Source organism: Varroa jacobsoni, unplaced genomic scaffold (genome assembly GCF_002532875.2).
Source record: "Varroa jacobsoni isolate VJ856 unplaced genomic scaffold, vjacob_1.0 scaffold_742, whole genome shotgun sequence".
NCBI lineage: Eukaryota > Metazoa > Arthropoda > Arachnida > Mesostigmata > Varroidae > Varroa > Varroa jacobsoni.
In genome coordinates, this window is record NW_019213644.1 from 22,275 (window position 1) to 47,861 (window position 25,587).

The 25,587-nt window shown below is 38.2% G+C and overlaps 2 protein-coding genes and 1 long non-coding RNA gene across 5 annotated transcripts; 2 read left to right on the top strand and 1 right to left on the bottom strand.

Annotated features, from left to right (window-relative positions):
• The first annotated feature begins 1,044 nt into the window (after positions 1-1,044).
• LOC111263198 (uncharacterized) lies at positions 1,045-4,032 on the top strand. The gene is made up of 2 exons (XR_002682089.2): positions 1,045-2,658; positions 3,118-4,032. It is a non-coding gene; the product is annotated as an uncharacterized LOC111263198 (long non-coding RNA).
• Positions 4,033-7,204: 3,172 nt separating this feature from the next.
• Positions 7,205-12,499, bottom strand: LOC111263193 (Niemann-Pick type C-1a). Its single transcript, XM_022838088.2, has one exon. The coding sequence runs from the start codon at positions 11,679-11,681 to the stop codon at positions 8,022-8,024; it is 3,660 nt and encodes a 1,219-aa protein (XP_022693823.1). The 5' UTR covers positions 11,682-12,499; the 3' UTR covers positions 7,205-8,021.
• Positions 12,500-12,663: 164 nt separating this feature from the next.
• Positions 12,664-25,167, top strand: Mettl3 (methyltransferase like 3). Of its 3 annotated transcripts, none has more exons than XM_022838091.2 (10): positions 12,664-12,743; positions 13,483-13,762; positions 17,315-17,641; positions 17,853-18,098; positions 18,346-18,530; positions 19,376-19,578; positions 21,377-21,540; positions 22,023-22,271; positions 22,411-22,557; positions 22,799-25,167. In XM_022838091.2, the coding sequence occupies exons 2-10, from the start codon at positions 13,654-13,656 to the stop codon at positions 23,008-23,010; spliced, it is 1,842 nt and encodes a 613-aa protein (XP_022693826.1). In that variant the 5' UTR covers positions 12,664-12,743; positions 13,483-13,653; the 3' UTR covers positions 23,011-25,167. The 3 variants fall into 3 exon arrangements, with proteins under 3 accessions (XP_022693826.1, XP_022693828.1, XP_022693827.1); XM_022838093.2 differs by having other exon boundaries at positions 12,677-12,743; positions 13,568-13,762; XM_022838092.2 differs by having other exon boundaries at positions 12,680-12,733.
• Positions 25,168-25,587: the final 420 nt, after the last annotated feature.

Below are 25,587 nucleotides of genomic sequence, written 5' to 3' on the forward strand. Positions count from 1 at the left end.
CGCTTTATATCCTTGCAGATAATTACGACCTCCTTGTTCACGTTAATTTTCCTCTTTTTTCCGTTGCCCGCTCTATCTTCTCACCATTCCCTAGTGAAAATGAAATTCCCGTAACGGTCCGGATAGTACACCATAGCACAACCGATAAAGTTGACCTTTGAGGCAGCCTATTTGACTTCTCGGATATTTTTCGCTGCCCCCCTTTCGCTTTTCTAGACGTTGTTCTCGGGTTTAATCAACAAAAGCTCTGTAACTGATCTATTTTAATGCTTCAAACATTCCATCGGTTCTCTCCTATGTAATTCAATATACATGACAATAAAGAATATGAAAATGGTCATATTCTTCAACGAACACGCCTTTAAATATCGCACAATATAGAGGCAACGTATTGCATTATTTACTCTGTTCGTCAGATAGGCTTTCGTTTCAAGGCCATCTGGGGAGTGAACAATCCTGTCCCTATTTGAAGCTTTTCTTACCGATCTAGCATTTGCCATTACGGACACTGATTCATTTACCTGTATTAGGTAGCCTACGAATTGTTTCATGCAACTTGCATATTTCTTAGGTACTAATATTACCCTATTCCAACATCGAATGCTTCTCTTTTACCACAGTGTCTTTCGCGAATAAAGGCTGATGCATTATGCAGACCCAACTTTATTGCTGAAGCGTGCAATTAGTACTGTGGGGCTCCCATTAAATCGACATCGAATTTCATTTCACGTACCTATTCTACCGCCAAATATCTGATCGAAGACGGGATTATTTCGAAAACATGCAGTTAACTAACTACTAAACAAATTTCATATCTATTTAACACGGATATCGAAGATCGAAGATGGACGACCGAAATTTCAAGAACTTAGCAGAAAAATGGTTTGATAAAAGGAACCATTTGGTTTGCCTTCACTGTAACATGTAACCGTAGGTCGCATCCGGACGTCAAGAGAAACAAGAAAAAGCTTAAGTGAAAATAAATTACTCACACAAGAAATAATGATATAAATTAGTGAAATGTTATTAAACAAGCCGAACCCTATCGTAATCAATTTACGTGTAGAGCATCTTTACATCATTCACATTTCTCAGTAGTTCTCGTGACGAGCATAATCTCCTAACAACTGCAATTTCGCTTCCGACCAAACTGTAAAAATCAACGCCAGACACACCGAGTTTGAAGTAGTGTATCGGTATAATTCGCTGAGCACTGCAAAACAATACATTGTTACAGACGTGGCAGCATAAAGTTCGTATTACTTCGTAAGCGGAGTAACTCAAAGACAGCCTAAAGCTGAGCAAACTAGTTTGATGTGTACATACGAATGAAAAACTGTGCAAGAATGGATAGCTTAAGATCTAACAGCATCATTTTATTCAAATAAAAATTTGTCTCAAAGTAATGTAACAAAGATGACCCTCTTAAATTATTCTCGATAATTAATAGCCTACTCTGTCTTGTTATCGTCTCTGGTATCTCTTAAAGTGAATGAATATTAAAATTAACTATACATATTTGGAAGCTGCTACCAAATTAAGAGGAACTGTACGAATATCTTTTCCCAAATACCATGATTGGCGCACACGTTTATTCTAGCACGGAAAATAGTTTTTTTTTTAGTTCTATCGTAATTTAAAAGGGCTCTTTATATTCGATCGCAGCGCATTATTATTAGCATTACCATTTAGCTGGCCTACAGATCAGGTTTTGCACATCAGACTACAGAAATCGTTGAACCGTCGCACGATTGTTCTGACACAATACGATATAAAACCTTTTTCATTTTGCTGGCCTGTTGGCGCTTCCCACGAGCGCAACATAAGTGTCGATTGATATTTGATCAGTTCGAATGACTATAAAGTAGTAGTAGGTATTCTTTGTTAAATATATATATATATATATAAATGTGAAATCTTTCTAACAGAACTACGAGAAAGCATGCAAGCAGCTACTAACCATAGTTGTAAACCCTTATTTTTCTTAGCTCCTTCTTTTCTTGAACGCTTTATTTTTTTGTCTTGAATTTTTGTCAATATTGAGATTTATACTAGTGTAGATAAACTTTCAACAATCTAGAAGACCATACATTTGCACTATTAATAAAAAAAAACACAAGGTTTGGTTTATTGTAGCAAAATGACAATAACAATAACAAAGTTACCAGACAGCCGCACTAAATTCTCGTTTCTCTAGAATCTGCTCCATTTACTATTTCTGATCTTCAAGAGCGTTGCCGATCCACAGTTACAGCAGCATCTTTTTGCATATCTAATTTTTTCAGCTTTTAAACGACCCGCGATAACTGCAACAAGCTGTAAGCAATGCCCGCTATATTTAAAAAAAAAAATAGAACTAGCCGAATCCAAGTTACTTCGATCTTGTCGATTTAAAGTGTGTCTACATCAACGTAGTTCTCTCTAGTCTTTAGCAGTGAGCCTTCTGTATAGCGTATTATTACCCATCAACTGGTACACCCAAATTACCCTGTGGAAACTCCAAGAGGACTCCAATATGACGCCTGAGCACTTGGATCTACTGGTATCGTTGTTGTGTAGTGTTCTCGGCATTGCCACTTTAGGTCTCGCTTTTGTGTATCATATAGTCGACGTCAAATTGCTGAAAACACCTCCCCTGGGACGGTTATTTCTTTTGAGGTTTGTATTGAACGAGCTAGTTATGCAATCAATCTATCGAGGCTTACAATTTTGTAATGCATTTTTTACGTAGCAAACAACTACATCCTAGATAACGAAAGCTGATCTAGATGGGAAGGGCTCGTCCATTTAAGCAGCTTCTTGAGTAGAATACAGAAAATCTAGCATGGATGTAGGTAAACAGTTGACTCGCATTAAGTTACTTCAATAAGCACCCCTTAGAGCGTGGAGCTAAATACACGCACCATGAAAAGGTCGTATGTCTGGTACTATCGATTTTCATTTAGTGTATTTAGATATTAGACTTCAAGGTATACCTAACTTTAACCCTGACATCCAGTAACTACTGTACTCGCTACATGAGATTCGATCTAATTTTTTCTCTTAACAAAGTGTTATAAAATGTGGCTGCTGTCTCGACAGGAATTTTACGGATAATCGAATACTACTATATTTCAGGTACCTCAATAGAAGCTCTGCACCAGAAGCTTTCAATGATCAGTCTTCGGAACTAGCCAGAGGCGCCGGCGGTGATGGTCCAACACGACCCTAAATCTTCCGAATTCGTCTTCTGGTAAATGAAACTCACACTATTCACCCGTGAGCGTGCATCAAGATAACTGCAAGAGCAGCAACTCAGTTCCCTGGAAGTTCACTGTACGGTGTTCCTTATTGAAGCTCACCGACTTTAATGATTTCCTAGGGATACCACGGAACTAGTCCCATTTATATTTTGTTGATCTACACATGAGGTAGCTTAAATGACCGATCTTGTTATAATAATAGAAGATGAGTGTCGCGGAGCTATAGTTTAGGTCAATCTTATTAAATAAAGCACCACAGCGGAATTCAACTTTAATTGAGTCCCACTATGGTAACTTATAAGGAGTACAGAAAATATTCATGATTATTGTATTATTATGATCATAATCGCGTGATCATATCGCGAGAATCATCATGATCCTCCACTACTGAGCACAATGTGTGTACCGAACAGCCAACTACTCCTTCACAGTAAAATATTTATGTAGACTGATTTCTTTTTTGCGCGATTTGTAAAGCAGTAAAGTAACTACTGGCCTTTGCAATTGGACAAGCTCGAATAATGATAAAGTTGAACGAAGTACATTTTCCAGGCGAACGCTCGGGAGGAAGTGAGAAATCGGCGATACTGAATGACTCAAAGCACATTGTCCGTTCTATCTTATTCCACTCGCAATTTTCATTTGAAGGCGAGCTAATGATTATTGTTGTCGTTTTTACAAAAGTATCGAGGGAAGTTAAAGGGAAGCAAGCGAATCAACTTTTCTTTGCTTATTTTTATCTATTAGACAATTTTTAATAAAACAACTAGTTTCTCTCCATTTAATGCGATGTCGTTGCTTGTTGTTCCGACACAAATAATCTAGATCTTACATATAGGGTTATTAACTTTGGACGCAGTTTGAACCTTAAACTTCAGGCACTTAGTTTTGAATATCTAAATCGCATATATATTTAGGTCTCATCCTTATATAAAGGGAGGGCTATCCGGTCTGGAACAATCATTAGCGTCACTTTGACATCTACCAAAATGACATAGTGTATTCTCATAAATCTTCATCAAGCAATATATGTTTTAAGTACAACAGGGAAAAGGGAACCTTATTGGCGTTCTCAATCTATGACAATCCATGGACAGTGGAAAAACCTAGAAAAATATCTGTGCCGCTCTTACAGAATTAGGATCACATGCGTGCGAAAATACCGACAAAAACGGTTCACAGTGGTAAAGCAAATAACTGCGACTAAGGAAAACAAAAGAGGTCTGAGAATTATAATTGTATAACATTTCTAATGGATAAATATTTACGTAAACACATGCTGTACAAACAATCTGTCCTTGTTACCTGTTACTCTATCTATTGAGTTGTTTTGTTCTGTTGAAGTTGCTGCAGGCTCGATAGTGGGCTGTGTACTCGGAAATAATCTCTATATTTGTAACTCAATGAAGTAAGAAGAAGCATGTGCACAAATGACTACTCGCCTAAAGAAGGAGTGTTACGGAGTAATCAGTCGAATTTGTTACAGCCTATTTTTTTTCTCAACGCCACTGAGCCGCTGGACTTTGTTTACCAAAACGACAGCTCGTCGTCACCAGTCACACACTACAACGTTGCCCTCTTGTCCACATGGAACAGCGGCACAGGTCAGCAATTACGTAATGGTTGGACACGATTAACTTTCATTCGAAACATTACGTCTCGTTTCATACGAATTGCACACACACATGCACGCACGTACGAATATGCACACACACGTATGCATATGCATATGTACACATATCATTAAGTACTTGTTTTCATTGCACAGTGTTAGTGCAATCGTTTGCAGATTGCATAACCGTAAAGAATTACGTGAACATAAATTATTGGGAAAAAGAAGAAGAATAAACCCACAAGAATACCAAAAACAGCAATTCGACAAACACCCGATTATTGTAGGATATCAGATATAGACCATAACTACATGAAGCCCTAAAAAAATTTAGGGACATTACATGTATATGTTAGTAGGTGTGAGCTCACGAATAGTTCAGAAATTTTTAGCTTTCAACTAAAAATATTGCATCAGTGCGTTGCATTACGGAGTCAAATATACATTACAACTTTCGACGGCCTCAATTTAACATAAATTTGTAACGATAAGTATGTTTAAAAGCTAATCTAGAAATGCTTAACCGTACGTCAAATCAAATGTCGATCGGCTACACAAAGTTCAAGGGCACACTGCGTATCGTACTTCCAATTCTCTATTTAAACACGCTGAATTAGTGAATTATTTCCCAATTGAAGGAAACATACAAGGCATGGTACAAAGCAACAAGCTTTGCATGTATTGGAAATAAACGAAACTCAGCAGTTCAGATACTGGAACAGTCTGACCATATTTTAAGCGTAGTTTTTGTTGATTTAACGCTTTTGCGACGGGCGGATTTCAGATCATTATTCAAATTTACTAAACTGCTTTCAGAGCAAGTTTTCTGAAACGGCCTAACAAAATCGAGATTATTCTATCCGATCAGGTGTTAATGGTATACATCTATGGTATACTGAGTTTTGGGCACAGCCAATATGTATGTAATATTACATAATTATTTAAAATTCCTTACTTTTATGATTGCTTAATCTTAATTTCGTATTTGTAAACAACTCGCCTTCTTGCGACATTATCTCTATTATATTATTATTATTATTAAACCAAATCTCGGTGGTGTAAGCCTTGCCGTCGACAAACTACATATGTGTGTAGTTATATGAAACTGGTTCAACTATTGAATGGATTTTTTTTTATACATTCTACTGTTGCCAGCTTTATTGGCGCTACTTAGCCATCCGATTTGACTGCATTTTATGAACTGATGTTTTCTTTCTTATTTGTTACGTTTGTGATTGCTGACGAAACTGGCCTTGGGTTTTTTAGAGCTCATTGAGAAACGATGCTTTGTTTTATAAATGCACAACGATCTGTTGAGCCATCTAGGGTCAAGTGCTGAGAACGTGTTTGAGACTTTTCCAGTTCAGTACGAGACAAGCACCTCTCCGTTTCTGAAGTTTGTGGAAAGATCCTATATTTTCTTCTTCGACTCCAATTACAACTGAATAAAATGTTAAATAACAGAAAGAAAAACTATTCGTATGCATCTGACATATTATACCGTTTAGCCAAGGCTGACTTAATAAGTTGTTTTTCTTGGGTGGGCCATAGCTTTTTTCTTCTCATATTGTATTGACCAGCTATTATGTAGCCTCAGTCGATGTGACGCTACCAGCCGAAGTTGTCTCATTGTAATGACGCCTCTCGTACCTGTTTTCCACGCGTATGAATAGAAAGTGAAGATATTTGACGAGTACGCGTCGCCACTGCTCTGATTCTTTCAAGATTGTCTACACATCTGCCAGTCAATATATGTATGCATTCTACATTTTCATTCGTTAAGCGGAAACAGCTATTTTTAAGCAAAGCATTGACGTGAGCTTGAATGCGAATACAAGCGAAAGCGATATCTACTAGTCAACGAGCCGGACGGCCGCGTTTTTGAAATTATCTTTGCTAGCGATTTCCAGTCATCAATAGCAGATATTTTACCCTTAGACGTCGATCACACAATCTGATCGGTTCAGCGCATCGGTACGAATCTATACATGTACTGCACAAAAATTTTTAGAGACTTCATATAGACTTGGTTGTGGAGTGTGACAGTAATGGTTTGAAGCACTAGCAACAGCGTTCGCAGTTGTTGCGAGACAACAATTGGTGTGTAATGGCAAAACAATGCTATCACGAGGCCCATTATTCCTTGTTGTTCCTTGAAATATACCGCGTATGCGAAACCATCAGAGACTGAGTTATTTTGAATGACTACATCGCTATCTGAAGAAAATACCATGAAAAATCGGTGTTTTAAAGATACTTGTGCTGTATATACATGTATATATATATAGAGGTCATGAGCTATAATGTCGTTACCAACTATACGTTTTTACCATCAATAAAAACAGCATAATTATATTTGTATTTATTTGGGCACATTCTAACAGCAAAATTAATGGGTTTATTGAAACAATTTTATAGATGAAGGAAGATAAACATCATGTATATATATGTCCCAATCATTATGCACATCCTCGTCCTTCATATACCAAGCATAATTATATCAAACATAGATAAACGACAAACGATGTCTCTATAAACAAAAATATCTTTATACCTAAGCTTACGTCTACATGGTGTACGTAAAATTACCACATCGAACATACGTTACAATTGTAATTTTTGTTTTTTTTTGCTGCTAATTTCATTTAATTATTAATTATATGATTTTATACGAATTTATAAGCAAATTTAGCGACACATATAGAAATAGTTAGATACAATGTTTATAGAATCTCGTGGTTATTTTACTTTTGCACTAGAAAGCTATTTCAGAGACAATAATTATATATTTTTGCTTTGGCCCGATGTAGATAAGCGTTTTTCTTATATGTATAACGATACTCCCTTTATATTACAAGTAGTAAAAGCGTTAATGGGTTTTAAGTTCTTTTTTGTTGAATATGCATCTTCTGAAACAGTTGAAACGAAATAGAGAATATCTGACTAAAGCGAATACGATAACAAATCCCAAATAAGTCAATGGTTAGTTCGACAAGTACCTAGGGACCAAGCATCATTATAGTAACTTCACGGATGGCTAGATCCGTAAACATGTCCTGCACATGTGATGTGTGTATAAATTAGCATCAACTTATAACATCTAGCATTAATTATTTTTATAGTTTGCTAAGTTATTTACTTAAACGTGTTTTTCGGTCACGTACTCACTAAACAGGTTTCAGTGTCGGACCGAACATAGCCAGCACGACGGGCAGGAAGATTAGCCCATGAGCCGACCCTACCAATACAATGCTAAGATACATGCGAAAATAAAATACTACAAATAGCTGACTCTTGGCGAAGGCAAGTACCAACACTCCGGCAAATTTGGTCATCGTAATACCGCTCAGCACCGAGCTGCCCACCTCGGTGAGGGCTCCAACGGCCCTGTCTACAGGCAACTCTTCGCTTCGACTATAAAATGCCTTAGTTACATGCGAACAGAATTCGACCGAAATCCCAACGCACATTACGAGATTTACCATTGAGATAGCATTTAGCGCAATTCCAGCGAAGTACATGATACCCATAACATCGAGGACGATCATCAGGATGGTCACGCAAATGGCTAGTGTTGGCAAAAGACGGAACCGCGTAAGCAGTAGCGTAATAGTCAAGACACCCAAAAACGACAGCAACAAATGGATAGCTGTATCTCTCCAAATGGTTAGATACTGCTCGTAGAATACATAGAAGACGGAATAAGGAAACACTTCGACGTCATTCTTGTTCCCAACGTAGCTGTCGCGAACCTTTTCCTGAATTCGGTCGGTTAAGTAACGGCTCATTCTCAGAGCAGCAATGTAATCCGTGCTTGTCTTCAACACCGAATGATACGTCATGAAACTAGTGGCGAGGATCTCAAAACCATCGGTTGTGTTCTTCAACTCTACCGCGGTACTATATGCGGCATGGCCCGCTCTGGCACATGACCCGTCGGGATTCTCAGAAAGAAAATCGTTTATGTGCTTCGTGAAGCTATTATTCCCATTACAGTTTTTGCAGCATGATGTAATCCAACCAAAATAGTCATCTATCCATGACATTGCAGGCGCGGCGACGTACGTAATACTTGCATTCAGATATGCTTGTTTGACCTGGTTAACGAGAGAGTATCCACTGGAGCCTGGGAACGAACCAATTATGTTCTGGTTTGTTGGTTCGTTATAATCATACTTATCCTTAACGACCAGATACAGTGGAGGACCAATATTCAGAGAAATTTTGAGCGATAGAAAGTACTGTTGCAGATAGGAATCTTCTGGTATTGAAATTTCCTGATCAAGACCGATATCCAGCTTATGGATAACAGCAATTGACAGGAAGAACCATGCGATAAAGGCTACAAAGACGCCATTTCTATACTTGGAGCCTTTAAGTAGAGGTGCGTATTTGCATTTCATAAAGCTGTATAACCAAGAGTCCTCGAATTGTTCTCTAGTGTTATCCTCGGACGTCTTCTTTGATGTAACGCAGCAGAACAGATCGAGACGACGAGCTTCTTGACGACGCACATCAAGCGTAAAAAATGCCACGAATACGGTAATCTGTAATAGAAAGTCGATGAGCAATGCCAGACCGGCATAAAGTGCAAACTTCTTCACTGCAGGCATGTCTGTAAGGGCACCAAGGAAGAAGCAAGTGCATTCGCTTGCACTGGCTAATAGCATCGAAGGTCCTACTATACCAAGGACACGAGCCATGTGTTGCTCGACACTTTCGCCATCGAGGCGCGTTGTGCGCTGATGCGTTTGTACCAAAATGAAGATGTTATCCACTCCAATGGCCAGCACCAAGAACGGAATAACTTCGAATATAATCAACGTCGAGGAAACGCCGAAAAAGCTGAAGATACCAATACTGGCAGCTACCGAGACGAAAACTAGCAATATGCCCATGATTCCAAGCGTTATCTGGCTGTCTAGAAGAGCCGTCGACCAGGTTCGGTAGCGACCAAGCGCAAACGATACGTAGGCGAACATAAAAAGGTAGCTGATCACGATAGTCCAGACATCGGAAACACTTGCTCGTGTGAGTTCGTCGTTGATCGAGCTTTCTGATAAGAACGAAATGTCCATGTGAGAATGGTTATAACGCTTCATGAATTTAACGAATTCGCGTTCCCATGCGATTGCTTGCGCGTTGTCTGAATCATTGACATGGTTGTTAACCAGGAAGGTGAGTATCAACGAACGGGCCTTCAGTGCGTCCGTACCGTTGTAACCTCCCAGTGCTACATAACTGTAGCTTGGACCCCCAAAATCGCCCAGACAACCGATTTTAAGTACGTTATCGAAATCTCGCGTAATGGTTGCACTGCTCACACAGTCAATAATATGCTCCAGGTATTTTGTTCCATTTATAATATGCGTAGCTTGATTCTGGAACCAATTAGCTGCTGACTGGATGGCACACTTATGGTTCCCCCCTAACGGTTTAAAGCAGATATCATCTAGGACTACGGTCTTATTGTCTTTAAAAGTCGCTTTCAGCGCCATAATCTCTTGCTGAAGATGAAGTACATCGAGAAAGAATTTTCTCTCGAAGACCGGACCAAATTCATGCTCTAAATTCCTTTCTGTATCAGTATAGTTAAATGATTTTCCATATTTGTTTCGAACGATCACTTGCTCGATTCGATAGAATGGGCCTAGATGCTTATTATAATAGTCCCTTTGCGTGTGCGCGAGAGAGGTTGAAACTGACCACAATTCAACTGGATCTGTGACCACTTCGAAACGCAAATTACCCATGGAAAATAGAATGACGCAAGCTAAACCCAACAAAATCACGAGCCACGGTCGACTAGCGCATACGTATCCTAGTCGCTCAAACGCACTCATCACAACACAGGGTCTATCGGCTTTTTCGCCGTCATTCATTTCCGAGACGATTTCATCATACTCAGAGGTAGCAGTGGTTAACGCGGTCAACAGTGATCGTCGCCTACGATAAACACAAAGGGTTGAGATATAAGCGATAACTAATACACTGAAAAACAGGCTCAATGTAAAGAACCATACATCGATGCCGAAAATCGAAAGGTCACACTCTTGAGGGGGAAGTGGGAACGGTGGACATGTAGAACTACAGTCGACGCATTGACAGGGACTTGATCCGTTAAACGGACTTTTATTGCATGGTGTTGCATTTGCATTTAAGGGAATGAACGGATCCAGAGCTGTGTAACTAAAGTTGATCTGGAATGGAGACGGGAAAGGCGAGCTGCCCATGAACTTCAAGAGGTTGGTCGGTGTGCAGTACAGTGCGCCAAAGTTACCACATAGCAGTGTTAATGCTGATCCAGTCTGTGGATTAGTTACAGTCGAGCAAGATGCGTATGCACTGTTTATGTAATCCTCTGATATGTAGTAGGTGAGACCCAACACCGCTTTATTGCCATACCGCGTTTTGTTGACAGGGGTCCAGCTGGTTACATTCAGAAACTCATGCTGATTTGGCGAGCATGTGCTTTGACAGAAGATTCTTGCTATATTTACATAGCAGGACGGACAATGCCCGACGACGGCATCCAGTGTTTTCATCTGATTGATTATATTCTGGGCTGATACAGAGTCACAGCACAAAGGTTCTTCAGGATCAACGAAGTCCGAACAAAACTTCCGCAATTCATTGAATAGTCTGGTTGAGTTTAGCGGCTCCGGCTTTGTGTCGTCACCCTCGGAAACGCAGGGCTTGACAGTAAGGTATATGTCACATTGTCCCTTGAATACACACTCGGCATTGGTCGAAACAGCGAGCTCCATTATGAGACATAATGAAATCCATCGCCGCATAGTGCCGACCGTGTTTTTTCCATTTGTCATGTCTTTGGCTTGCTCGTTTTTCTAAGTGACCCAAGTGACACTACCACTTTAGAAAAGCACAATCGCTTTACTAGCGTCTATACACATTTCTGATTATATCGCAAATTGACTGTTTACGTCCACTAAGGTTGTCCGCGTATAGCCACTGCATGAAACTGTTGCGCTTCAGCAAAACTCTTAGTAGTCGCCGCTCTCCAGTTGTGACGTTGCACTCGAAAAGCGCTTCTCTCTAATCAAGCCTAGTAAATCCAACAGTTTCAATTTGGTTTAATTTCTCCTCATTTCTACAGCTGTGATAATCCAGTCTAATCTGCGAATTTGGGCTGCTGCTGAGACTAGTTGCCCTCTGCCTTGCCGCCACAGTCTTTTTCGTCTTTGTGAACTATTATCACAGACTTACATCGAGATTTCTTTAAAAATGTTACAAATAGTCGTAATTGACCGTCAGGAAAACAGCAAATTTGCACACAAATTTTCTATCTGTACAAACACGAACTTCTATGAGTTACCCCTCGAAATATATTGATCGCCAAAATTGCGACTTAACGATGACACAGAAGTTCGACAGACGTTAGATGAATCAACTGTTCACGATGGTGTACCGGTAGCACCAAACTTAAATGTATGTAACTGTCTAAGCTCGAAAGTGGGCGTTTACGGACATTGCTTAATGTTAGGAGTTAACGACAGCAGAAGGTATAAGAATCGAATAATTTACGGTGGCCAGCATGCAGCGTTCAATAATAGATGGTAGTTTTTTGCCGCTAATCAGCTAATCTAGTACGGCTTATTGTTTTGATGTTAACACTGGTTAAAATGTGAGTAATGGTGAAAATGATGATAACAAGCGATGATGTTAGTGATCCCAATTTGTTGAACGGCTAATAGTGAAGGCTAGAGAGTGAGCTGGATATGGGCAAAATAAACAGAATGTGGTTGAAATATACCAACCATTTGGTAGCAACTTACCGGGTTCACCGTATTTGTAAACACGGCTTGTCGAGCAGAGCCTTGAGTTCGACATAGGAGTGTTGCCATTGTTTGAGTTTTGTGTCAGTGCAAGTATGCATTCAGTAGAGTGCTTTTTGCCGGTTTATTGACCATTTACTTATTTGACAAAACAATGCGTCTAGTTAAAGCTGAATTGTGCCATACATTTTCTATTGTTTCGTGTTATCAATAGTATTTCAGTTATTTATCCATCCGTGTTTATGCAGTACTACCCTATAGGCGTAGTACCATAACTCATTAATTTAGTTTTGAGATAGTTGGCTGAACGTAGCGTACTGGTCAACAGTCTCGAACTTCACACGAGGTTTTTTAATGCTAAATGCAAGGCCACTGTGAAGAAATTAGCAATTATTATATAACTTTGGCATAAGCCATAAGTTGAAAAACATGAGAAAACCTTCACATTTAAAGCTGATACGTCAAAAAAAAACTGAATAATTTAATAAGGAACATAGAGATGCCTTTAGGAACTTGTCTGAACAACGAGATGACCGTTACGAGTTTGTCAAGCGCTCCTTAGCAGTGGAACATTTAAGTTACTGCAGATTTAAGCCGACATTTTAAGGTTAATTCATTCTGCGATATTCGATTCTTCGATTTCTCAGCGGGTCGTGGCGTTTATTCGTGCGGTTATTAATCTAGCTCACCATTAATTCCAATTGAATTAAAGGCGTACGTGCTGCACAAAACGTTCTCAATCGTGCCTTTGAACCAAAGTATTCATTTAGCCTTCGTGTTCGACAGAGTACGAACCTCATTACTTCCTAATTTTGCCTTTTTATCACGTTAGCACCCCGTGGTACATCGGCCAACATATCCGTAGGACGATACGCACCAAACTCATTGACAAGCGCAGTTGTCAAATCTCTGTGCAGGGAGTTTCTATCGTTCTCCAGCCGTGATCTGCGTCTAGTGGGACTGTGTGGTTGAACCGAACAGTGCGCCGGCTGGGAAGCTGGCAATGGACAACAGCGACACTTGGAAGGACATTCAGGCCCTGAAGTCCCGACAGAGCAGTTTTAGGGAAAAGCTTCTTAAGCGGAAGAAAGAGCGCGAAGAAATCGTTTTAGGTAAGAAAAAAGGATTCCGAACTTCGATATGGAATCGTACGTGAACTAGGTTAGAATATGTGAAATTTTTCGACGGGAGTTTGAAGTGATGTTTCTTGTCAATTCTACCCGATACCTCGAATTGAACCTTCATCCATCAAAAACGAAACTAGAATGACTATCACAATTTGCGTGGAACTCTGAAAATTATTTTCAATTATAATCGATTATTGTACTTCTTATTATTATAAATTATTGGAATTATTGTTAATATTGTATTATTGGAAGTAAGAAGTTAATTATTAATTGCTTAGATGGCGTGAAATATAAAACTATAGACAAATAATAGATTTAATTTTAATTTATCAAACAGATCGCAACATTCGTGTGATTGTTGTAGTTAGTATCGATTCAAAGCATGATTGTTGGATGGTAAGGTGAATCTTGCTTGCGTTTCTATAATTTTTATTCTGGTAAGGGTAAATCGTTCCCCTCAGTGTCCCTAAAAACGTTAGATTGAACTATGTGAATCTAAATTTAAGGTCTGAGATATTTTTGATATTAATCTAATGTTACGGAGTGGTGCGGAAAAATTTAAAAGGATGTAGATCATGTTTTAGCGTTTCGGAGTGACGAAGAAAATTACCATTTAGACAGCTAGTTTCATATTCTGATATCCGCTCCGTTATTAGATAATGATAAAGATTTTCAAGTAAGTCCAGCAAATCTAAACATTAATCTAATTGACATATTAGAGGATATTAACTATGTTTATATGACCATGATCGTTATGTTTATGTTTGATTTAAAGAAAATCTTTTACAGCTTATACCAGTTAAGAATCTTTGCAATATACTAAAAAAGTTCAGGGCCTGAGCCTTAAACAACAATCAAACCACATTGTTGGTTGAGACAGGTAGAATACATACGTATTCTAAATACGGTCTATCTGTCTATACGTAAAACGGGAAAATGGTTTTCGAAAATTGCCTATAATTCTGGTGGCATTTTAAAAATGAAAAAAAAAGACCTGTCGCATTTTTGTCTATCTTTACATTTCCATATTCAGTCCACAAGCTATCACCCCTTTGTATGTTGAACATATCGCAAACGAATAATGATCTAAAATACTTGAATTGGTGCCATTTGGCATCTGATTGAATCTTCAACAGCGTCTTCACTCGCTAAAGTTCTTTGGAAGACAGTCCAACTGCATGGAGCGCCATTTCAGAAAAAAGCACGATGCACTGGGAGTAGTTAATTGAGCATCTACGTTACATCATGACGAAAAGTAGAAAAATAGATGTCTTCAATAGTCGCAACATTTTGAACTCAAAAAAAATTAACGAAATGTGCGCAGGATTAGCAACGAAACAAGCTCAGAGTACGTCAAAACCATATAGCGGTGGAAGGTTCTTTTCCACCCACGGCGTTTGCTTTTACGGTACTTATTGGAATATGAGCATTTTGCGCGGCAACTTGAAAGTATCAATTAAACGATCATCTAGCAAAGTAGCTGCGTCGCAATCAGTAATTTAATTGTAATTAACGCATACCAGATAACGCAAAATGAATTAAAATATATGAGTCAATAAGATAATTTTATATCCATATTACTCATCAAGATGTAAATTAACGCAATTAATTTAACATTGCATCGTTTTTTATTTACAATATGATTAAAAGGCAGCCTGTAAAATACTGTCAACATCTTCATGTGGCTCTATGTCGAAATTTACCAATTTTACTTTGAAATCCGCCAATTGTTTTTTTGCAGCCTATGCTTGAAATAAGAGCAAGTTCCGTGAAGACAACTAAGATACTCATGTTTGTTACCTTTGTTTTCGATAATTGATTCTTTAAACGTATATTTACATACGTCCGCACACAAGGAATATTTTCACTAACTTTTAACCCATGACAAATACATCGAATTATCGGTGGTCCACCTTTAAAGAAGGTTTAGTACGCAGACTTACAACACAATGTTAAACCATTTATAAGTAAGTCTACAGCGCTCAACGCAGAATCGAGTCAAGGATTTTACATAATCTCTATTGATGAATTCAGTGTCTGGATGAGTGCAGCTGTGTGAATCGTTACTCACCACATATCATTCCTTTAATTAGTTCACGTAATTGAGAATAAGTGTAGGACCTTTTATCAGAGTTCGATCTATGTAGGTGTTTACGAAAGCTTTGGACCCTACAGCTGACATGGCCACTTATAATCGTTAGAATGCTGAATCCGCCATCATTATTTCTATCGAGTGAAATACTTTATCAGATAATAGAAGAGCTATTAATTATATGTGATGGTAGGCCATTATTTTCTACTTACTGCTTTTGGGTGTTGCATTTCACGTCAAACTAAAATTAACACGAATGTCACTGTTTCTATATCTTTTATAGCTATTGAAATTCGAGGACGGTTTATACGAAAAAAATTGGATTAAATGGAATACGAATATATATATATATATATATATATATATATATATATATATATATTAAAAAAAGCCAACTATAATAACTATTAAGAAACTACGAGTACAAAGTTGTATCAATTTGTATTTTGAAACGCGATTTGCGTCCTTGGTAATCAAGCTGATGCATGCTTGGAAAATACAATAGGTTTTTACTAGACACAAAAATTCCTACACAAGAACAGCAAAATCCTATAATATCAGATGAATCTGAATGAGCTGATGAATGCTTATCTTATTAATCATTATCCGTAGTGGCTATAAGTAATCATCGTTTTAGAAACGGTGTTTACGCAAGGCGAGGCAGGAACTTTGGACCTATTATTCGCAAGGCAGAGGCAGGATGAGCCCGTGATTAAGAGGGTATTTACGGTATCACTCGTGGCAATGTATTGCATTGTAATTAAATCGATCATATATTAGTTAGTGTTTTTTTCTAATTTTTTATTAACAGGTAGTCGTAAATCGGATACGATTTTTCACTTCCAATCAGCATCTGTAAATCGATGGAGATATCTTAAGGCTTTTAATAATTGCTCAGTCGATCGGTTCTGTCACTGTTCGTAGAACTTTGACGCTATCGCGTGCCACTGAGCGCATTTTTTGAACCTTTATGGTTGACATATTAAAATGACAAAAAAATTTCATCTTACAGACGTCTGAAAAGTAATGTCCGTAACCTTTTCCATAAGCTCTCGCCGAACTGAATTACGTAAGCTTCCATTTAAATCTTGATAAATTTAAAAATAATTATATAAAATGCCGAAGAAAAATTGGACATAATTAGCAGGCTCCGCGTTTCTTAACAACAGAATATCGACTACTCTCTTTGTGGTCCTATATCCACCGTAATAGCGAGGAATTCAATGTAAGAACGATCTGGTTGATTTTATGCTAATCATTCGTACCGTTGCCGGTGGACAGTCTCAACTAACGTCATTGCAAAGATAGGTATTTATAACGAAACGATCTTCCGCTTTTTACAAAGCAATGTCATGATTAAGGAAGCCATTGTTAATGATATCATAGACAGCTAGTTTTTCCAATATTATAAAAGAAACTCATTCCTTGATATCATCTTCGTATAGGAATTACTGGAGTAGAATCAGTTACAACTGGTTCTTGCGTTAAGGACGTCGCCGTTGGTAAGGAGGACGAACGCAGCGCCTTAGATTCCCCTGTAGAGGGATATCCCGGCGGAGATAAACAAGAGCCGGCCAGCGAACAGGAGATTGAGGCAAAGCTGCTCCTGTGCCTTCTTGATGTCGCCCTGGACCTGCCTCTTGATTCGCGCGCTATCGTGGCCGCTGTTACGCGTAGCCTTGACGATGTCAAGCATGTCCCTCAAGCAACCGTCGATAATTTTCTCAAGAAATTTGCTGCTCAAGCATTCATCTCAATCAAAGAAAGCAAAGGTAAGGGGATACGATGAAAAAAAACTTTTTTTTTTTTATTACAAAGCCAGATGTTACATATCAAGGAAAATTACATATAAATAACGCAAGTTGATTCAGTACGCAACAGTGCAGTACTGCACTTGGTCATCCATATAGCTGAAGAGATAACTATACGCCTCGATAATAAGATTCTTTTAATTTTTTTAAATTATTTTTTTATTCTTATTAGGATCGGATGGTAAGGAATGTCTAAGTATAATTTCGGCTGAACACTCGAAACTACATGCATTCAGTCTGACGTTACGCGACCGTGATGACAGTGTCGAGCCGCCGGAAAAGAATCAGCGTCTTGCATCCCTTGTGGCAGACGACGATATTGGAAAGGCAAGTGTCCAGGACAGTGGGGGTAGTCCGGAAAACAACCCGACCAAGACCAGTGTTGGAACTGCAGCGCATCCTGCCTTGAGGTTCATAGGTTTGTGTGTGGTCTTGTTCTGCTCATACTTGGTACAATATTCTTTATATTTTCGCTATCTATGAAATCAAAACACTTCCCGGTAGTCATTGAGTCTTTCCCGAAGGATGGACGTGGAAAATACTGTATGTGCAGGCACTGTTTTGTACTGCGCACGACCTTTCTATGTGTCATTAGTTCCATAAACGTATAATATTTTTATTGAAGTTTAATTCAAACAGTTGATGTTATTGCGCCTACACAACAGGTAAAACAACCAAAGAAGCGGTTGCTGGAAAAACAGACGATCTCATTGAAAACCTGTTAAATCTTCCGTCAACAAGAGAAAAGGAAAGCAAAAAAGTAGGCGAAGAAATTCTGGACCTGCTAAGCAAACCGACTGCAAAAGAGCGATCGCTCGTTGAAAAATTTAAGTCACAGGGTGGCGCCTCGGTAAGCTCAAGTTGTGTCTATGTTTTTGTTGGCTTCAGTTCTTCTCATATCAAAACATAGAACTCAGGATAAAGTTGCTGGCGATCATTCTCTGCCTCGATCTGTCCGTTACGTTATGAATCGGATAATGGATCAGGATTCCTGTGATTACAAGCATCACCAAAAGATGAATGTCTTTTAAATGGTACACCTCTTTCGTTTATCAAAGTGGCGTCTTCTTCATTCTTGTTCGGAATTACTATGATCTACATTTAGGTCATCATCTATTATTAGCATTATTCAGCATACAGCAGCATTATCCAGCAATAATTTTGGTAGATTGGAAGCAATGGTTACTCTTGCACGTTGGGTAGCACTGGTTGATAATAGCTAAAATCTGTTTGTCCGGGAGTTTTTAGGTATTAGGTAATTTAATCAATACTAATAGACTTTTCGAATAACAAAAACCTCCAGTGAAATAGCATAAGCTTTCGGCGAAGGTCAAGCGGATACTAAATTGACCATATTTAAACTGATAAATGGTGAGCAATTTACAGCTAGATATCTGCCATGAACGGCTACGGACGCAGGGTTTGTCAATATGGAATTTTGTTATTATTATTATTACCGGCATCATCGAATGAGCTTAAATGATTCCCTTATTGTCCATCATACGCAGCGACTTGGCTCCGGCTTTGACGTCGTTATAATTTATGAATCTGACAATCCAGTCATACAGAAGATTTAAGAACAAATCAATCAGTTGCTAATAAAATTATTGTTAAAACGTGTCCTGGAACTGGACTGCAACGATTGTTGCCCCAAAAAATGCAAAGAATACCGATATAACATTAGTTGAATTACAGGTCCAAGAGTATTGTCCTCACGGAACAGCAGCAGAATGCCGTTTGCGGGCAAGCCAGTGCGGAAGTGCGGAGGTTTGTGGTCGACTTCATTTCAAAAAGATACTTCAAAAACACACGGATGAGACGCTCGGAGACTGTTCGTTCTTAAATACGTGCTTTCATATGGACACCTGCAAATATGTACACTATCAAGTAGATATCAGGTCCGTTTTCAAAACATCCCGTTGTCGTTCTACACTTTTTAGTATTCCCTTGTATGGGGCGTCATACACTTGCTATATCAACCTCCAACCATAATATGAATTATACTAGAAGCGTCAACGTCTGCATATTAATTATTACGCATTATGCATTAATAAGACTAACCTTAATCAAATCATTCAGTGACACCGAAAAGCTTTGATAAAACGACGGTCATTTTATTATATCATATGAACATATTTGTTGATTTCGCACATTTTCAGTTCTGTGAAGTGAAGTAGCAAATAATCATTGTGAGACATTTTCTGTTTATTCAATACTGGTTTCTAATAGTAGTTAATAATAACGTGCATCTTGAATATACGTGCAATAATGATATATTCATTGAAGCTGGCTATGGAATCCAGCGAAACAGTTTACACAATTTAGTCTTATTATCGTTTGGACTTAGTTTTTGAACGAAGACATTTCGCAAGAATTGGTACTCGTGCCACATATGTGTCTTTCAAGATTGTTAACGATATAGTTTCCACTATTTTACCTTACAAAAATAGCTTCGTGGTGAAGTACGTCAAAAACGCGTTATACGTGATATTTACTTATGTAGTACTGATCCCAGTTCAACGCTGAAACCTATATAATTTTTCAATTTCGAATTTGCAATTGTTGTACAAACAGCACACAGTATCTTGTGCAGGGTCCCGGATTCAATCGGGGCCCGAGATAGAATTAAAAATATAAATTGCAAAAATTCTATATGTCTTTGCATATTGTTATTACCGAGTAAGTCGAAGGGAGTTCATTGAAAATGCTATTGTTTCCTTCGCAAATACATTGAACAATAGTGAATTTCTCAATTAGATCATGCAAATCACAAAAGTTTGATTTCGCGTACATGTTGTAGAATCCGCTGCGTTGCTATATCATTTCCAGATATAAAAGATATCCGCAGAATAATACTATCTTCGTGTTTGTTTTTGTCCGTCGTCACATTCTAGGTACAGCCCTGTGTAAGTCAGACTTAACCTTGAAAGTATTGCTCTATCGACTGAAGCGAACTGATGTGTGGCATTTTGTTAAAACTGAATTGGTTTTTGTGAAGTATATTTTTGCTCTCAATGAACTTCAAATTGCAATAAATGTTTATTACTTCTATCAGCTTCTTCAATAGTTGGGATACGAAGTGCAAATGGGTGAACGTAGCTGATTTCGCTTTGTTCCAATGTTTGGCCAGACTCTACCAGTGTATACGTGAATTACGTTTCTATACTAATGTTACATATTAGCTTAGTTGGGCACTACGTTTAGACTCTTTTCGTCATCAAGAGAACAATGTTATGGTCAACAATTGTTAAGTCTTTGGTAGCCGAACAACGGCTGAGCTGAGAAAACCTGATGTATAGGTTCCTTTTTCTTCCCGCTGTTGTTTCGTACATTGGTATCTTGTATATGATGGAGAAATCGCACGATTGAGAAATATGAAACTAAAAGTTTTTATTTTTGTTAATTTGTTTAAAATGCATTGTGGTTATTAATTTATTGTGGCAGCTAGTGGCACTTTAGAGAGCGCAATCGACTAATATGAAAGGTTCATTCAATAGAGATGTTTAGATTACGCGCACAAATCTTTGTTCTCTTTCACAGAATCGCTGTGAATGACTTTCTGTACAAGGTTTCGTTTCGCGCAAACTATAAATGTTCTTGATTACATTGGCCGGCAACGAAATTCCTAGTTTGTTCTATGTAAAATGAGATGTTAACTGAAGGTAATATACTTATTTTAAATCGATGGATCTACAGTGGTCATTCGGGCGGGTCAGGATCTGGCACCGTGGCAGCAAGTGGTGGTCCCGGAGGACGAATCTCGACTGGGTTAGCCGGAGAGTTGGAAAAGCCAGTGGCCATTCTGCAGCCACCACAATGGATACAATGCGATCTCCGATTCTTCGATATGAGAATATTGGGTACGTTGCAGTACACGACCCGATATTACACGGTGGTCAGCCAAAATGGCATCAGCTTTTTGAACAGTTTGCATTTGATTCCGATGTGCTAAATGCTATGGTGCTTTTTGCCGAAACTCGAATCTGTACCAGCTCGGGAAATTTTATTTGAGAGAATATGTCGAATACATATTTACGTTTTTTTAATTCTGTCATCAAATTGTGAAAGACTGTTTTTTTTGTTGGGGACCGATATTATATCGATTGATAGCTGGGGCTTTTACACCTAAACTGTGTTCGGTCTACTAGCTAATTACTGTGTATAATCTATTATTTATATATCACAGATATTAGCTAATTACAGTTTACCATAATTATATAACGCATTTAGCTTTAATAATATGAGTACCGGTCACAGGTAACTACAATAATAATGTACAATTAGTCGAATATGTTAGAACTGCATTTAGACCAGACTTCCCTTTTCTGTTCTTTTGAAACAGGTAAATTTAGCGTAATAATGGCGGACCCTCCCTGGGATATACATATGGAACTTCCGTATGGAACTATGTCAGATGATGAAATGCGTCAGTTGAACATTCCGTGTCTGCAGGACGAGGGCCTAATTTTTCTTTGGGTAACCGGACGTGCTATGGAGCTTGGCAGAGAATGTCTCAAACTCTGGGGCTATGACCGATGTGATGAAATAATTTGGGTGAAAACGAATCAGTTGCAAAGGATCATACGCACAGGTATATAAATAACAAGATGCATTATTTTGACACTATTGTAGCATCTCGAATATGTAATGGTATAATAAAAATAAATAAATCAATAAATAGATAAAACATTACATACTCGACGGCAACTGTTTTTCATCGGTTATTTAAGGGCGAACGGGTCACTGGTTAAACCATGGAAAAGAACATTGTCTTGTCGGCATGAAGGGTGATCCAACACACATCAACCGCTGGCTCGACTGTGACGTTATCGTCGCAGAGGTTCGGGCTACATCGCATAAACCTGATGAAATTTACGGTATGATCTAGTATTTCATTTTCTTCTAGTACAAAATCAAATTAATTAACTCACAGTAAATTATTCTATGCTATGGACATCAGCAGAGTTAGTAATACACCATGTTTAGCCGCACTGTTTTATTTGGAATCCAATCGATTTTCTGTTGAGCATTAATCTGATATGTTACCTGTAGTGATGACCTGCCCTGATAAATTTATGTACGCAGAAATAAAGCCGTATATCTTATTTTTGCTTTCAGGTATCATCGAACGTCTGAGTCCCGGAACGCGTAAAATCGAATTGTTCGGTAGACCACATAACATCCAGCCGAATTGGATGACTCTAGGAAACCAGCTAGATGGCGTACGACTTAACGATCAGGATATTATCGAAGATTTCCGTCGAAGATATCCCGACGGAAACTGCATGCATAAACCTCCGCCATCACAAGGGCAAAGCACTACTTACTAAACGACACAACGTCAACGGCTAGCTCCACCTTCCTGAAGTGATTTGTAGATCTGCTAGCACGCTGTTTTCCTTTGTACCTTTTGATAATGTTTGTGACTGACAGTATCGTATTGCAAACATCTTATCTAGTTTCTTACTTAGCGAGAGAGGAATATTACGTTGAATGCGACTCGCCTATTTCACGAACGAAAAGACGGTGGTTTGTTTCCTTTATACCATTTCTGAGATTCATACGGAATTAGATATTGGTTCCCTCATACGCTTCGTGATTTACTGTGACAGATTATGTTGTTAATTATCGTTCGCCTCAAAAGACAGTAAAATACGTTGACGAAGTGTCCACCAAACGGCTTGCCTTGAAAATTACAGTCGAGAAGTATGCGAATAGTAAGTTGTCCGTATTGTGTTGCTAACTTTAAGTTATGATAATCTTTGATTGTTTAGTACAAATTAATTAAATGTCTTGTAGTGAAATCTCAGAAAGGTGAATACTGTTCTGCGGTGCTACGTCTAAATACTTCTAAAACAGAGGAAGCGAAAAACAGCCTGAACTGCTTGTGCTGTTAACGTATATAATTGGCAACTGCCCTATGTGAATGGTCGTAAATTTGAATGAAAGTATTATGTTAAAACAGAAAAGGAGCGAGAATTCATGTGTCTCGGTTAAAGCTGTATCGTTCACATGTGCAAACGGACTTCAAAACCGAACACTGAGACCTATTAAAAATATAATGAAGAATTAACAAAAAAAAAGGAGTGGTCAACAAGTGTGATTACAAGAGCACACTGAACACAGCACTAGCTGGCTTAAACCATATTAAGACAGACAAAAAGTATCGACTGGTTTGTAGCAATGACCAAACGCACATCTCCTCGTAAAGACCCTATAAGTACCAAGTGTTTACTTGCACTGTATCGGATTCCGTTAGTATCTTAATTATTCTATATTTTAATGCTGATAATGAGTACGATATTGATTTATTTGTGGTTCTACTAACTGACCCACGGTGTCAATGCTGTCCGAGACCAGGTAGGCTTTATATCGCCACGTGATTATGAATGGAGACTTAGGTTAAGAGAAGAAGATACTTAACCGCATTACCTTGATGGTGTAAACGAAAAAAAAAACTTGATTTATGATAGATCACCATCTTGATTTCCTAAGTGTGTAATGCGACTGTTCTCATTAATGAAATTATCGCCGTTTAAGTCACGTGGCTTTAATTCCGTCTGGCAAAATGAAAAAACACTAAGATCTCTTACCATAAAAGTTGCTTTTCGTGTTCTTCGTCCGGTACTTAACCCATTAGGCATTACTTTAAACGCCTGGCGTTTCCCAGCCGGAGAGTTTGGCGCAAGTAAAAACAAACTACAGCATTCCCTTTGTTTTAAGAATTACAAGTAGTAGACACTATCGTAGCTAGTGAGTACTGCAAGGAGTTTCATCGGCTATTTGCGAATGCATCTTCAGGCCTGGAAATGAACAGAACTCGTACAGACAAACTTGTCATCACCTCGTTAAAATGTAGGGTTCATAGGATAAAACAAAACTGAGCAGTGGAAAGAGATCCTTGTACGCAACAGCGCTATCGTGTACGAACAAGAATATCGTTTTCATCGTAATGCACTCTTGGTGTCGAAGGACACTGGTGTGTGTTTGTTTAAAGCAGAGATTTGTTAATAGCTGCTTGTGAAAATGACGTGGCGTGCATATTTTGCGTTTATGTTCAAGGCGACATAAGATGGTACTTTTGGGAACCAGATATGTGCTTGATGTGAAAAGGTATAGCCATAGCCAATTATTTATTATTGCATAGCTAAAAAAGTTATTCTTTGCATAAGTACATTTGATATTAATGTATAACTATATGTAAACATAATATGAAGATGTGACGCATTTCCACGTGACTTTTGACGTATAGGGAAAATCAATAAAAAGTACAATACACTACTTAATGATATATAATTTCTAAGCGCTCCTCTTTAATCGATCCTTGCATACCAGCACGATGACGCAGCTATCAGCGTTTTGTATCATCGCCGATTTCAGCATTTTTTTTTCTCTTTAAAGTTATTTTGAAAACTGTCAAAATGTTTTTTAACTCAGTTAAGTAAATAAAAAATCACCATTTACCAGAAGCTCAGTTTTAAACAAAATGGTTTTTATAGTTATTTTTCAAATTACTTTATTAAAACTGGTTGATTAACCAATTTTTCGGCGGCATTAGCGTCAGCGTCCTTTTCCACATTATAGACATTGTTGAGAGCTACACTGGTAAAAAAAGCACCGAACTGGTAAACAATATTGTTAATAATCTTGTAAAAATCAAATACATCAAAAATCATTAACAAAACTCACATTTACAAGGCCCAATGTATTTGAAACTCGGTATTGAAAGTGTACTGCTAAAGTCTATGAAGAAAAACTGTCTTTAACACTATCTGCTACCGCCGAGCCTTATGATATTTTAATTTGCATTCTCATCGATCTCCACTTCATTGCTTGTGTGACAGAATAGACTCTGCGCAATTTCATACGATAACTATGGTTGAATTAGAAATGCATTAGTCTGATAA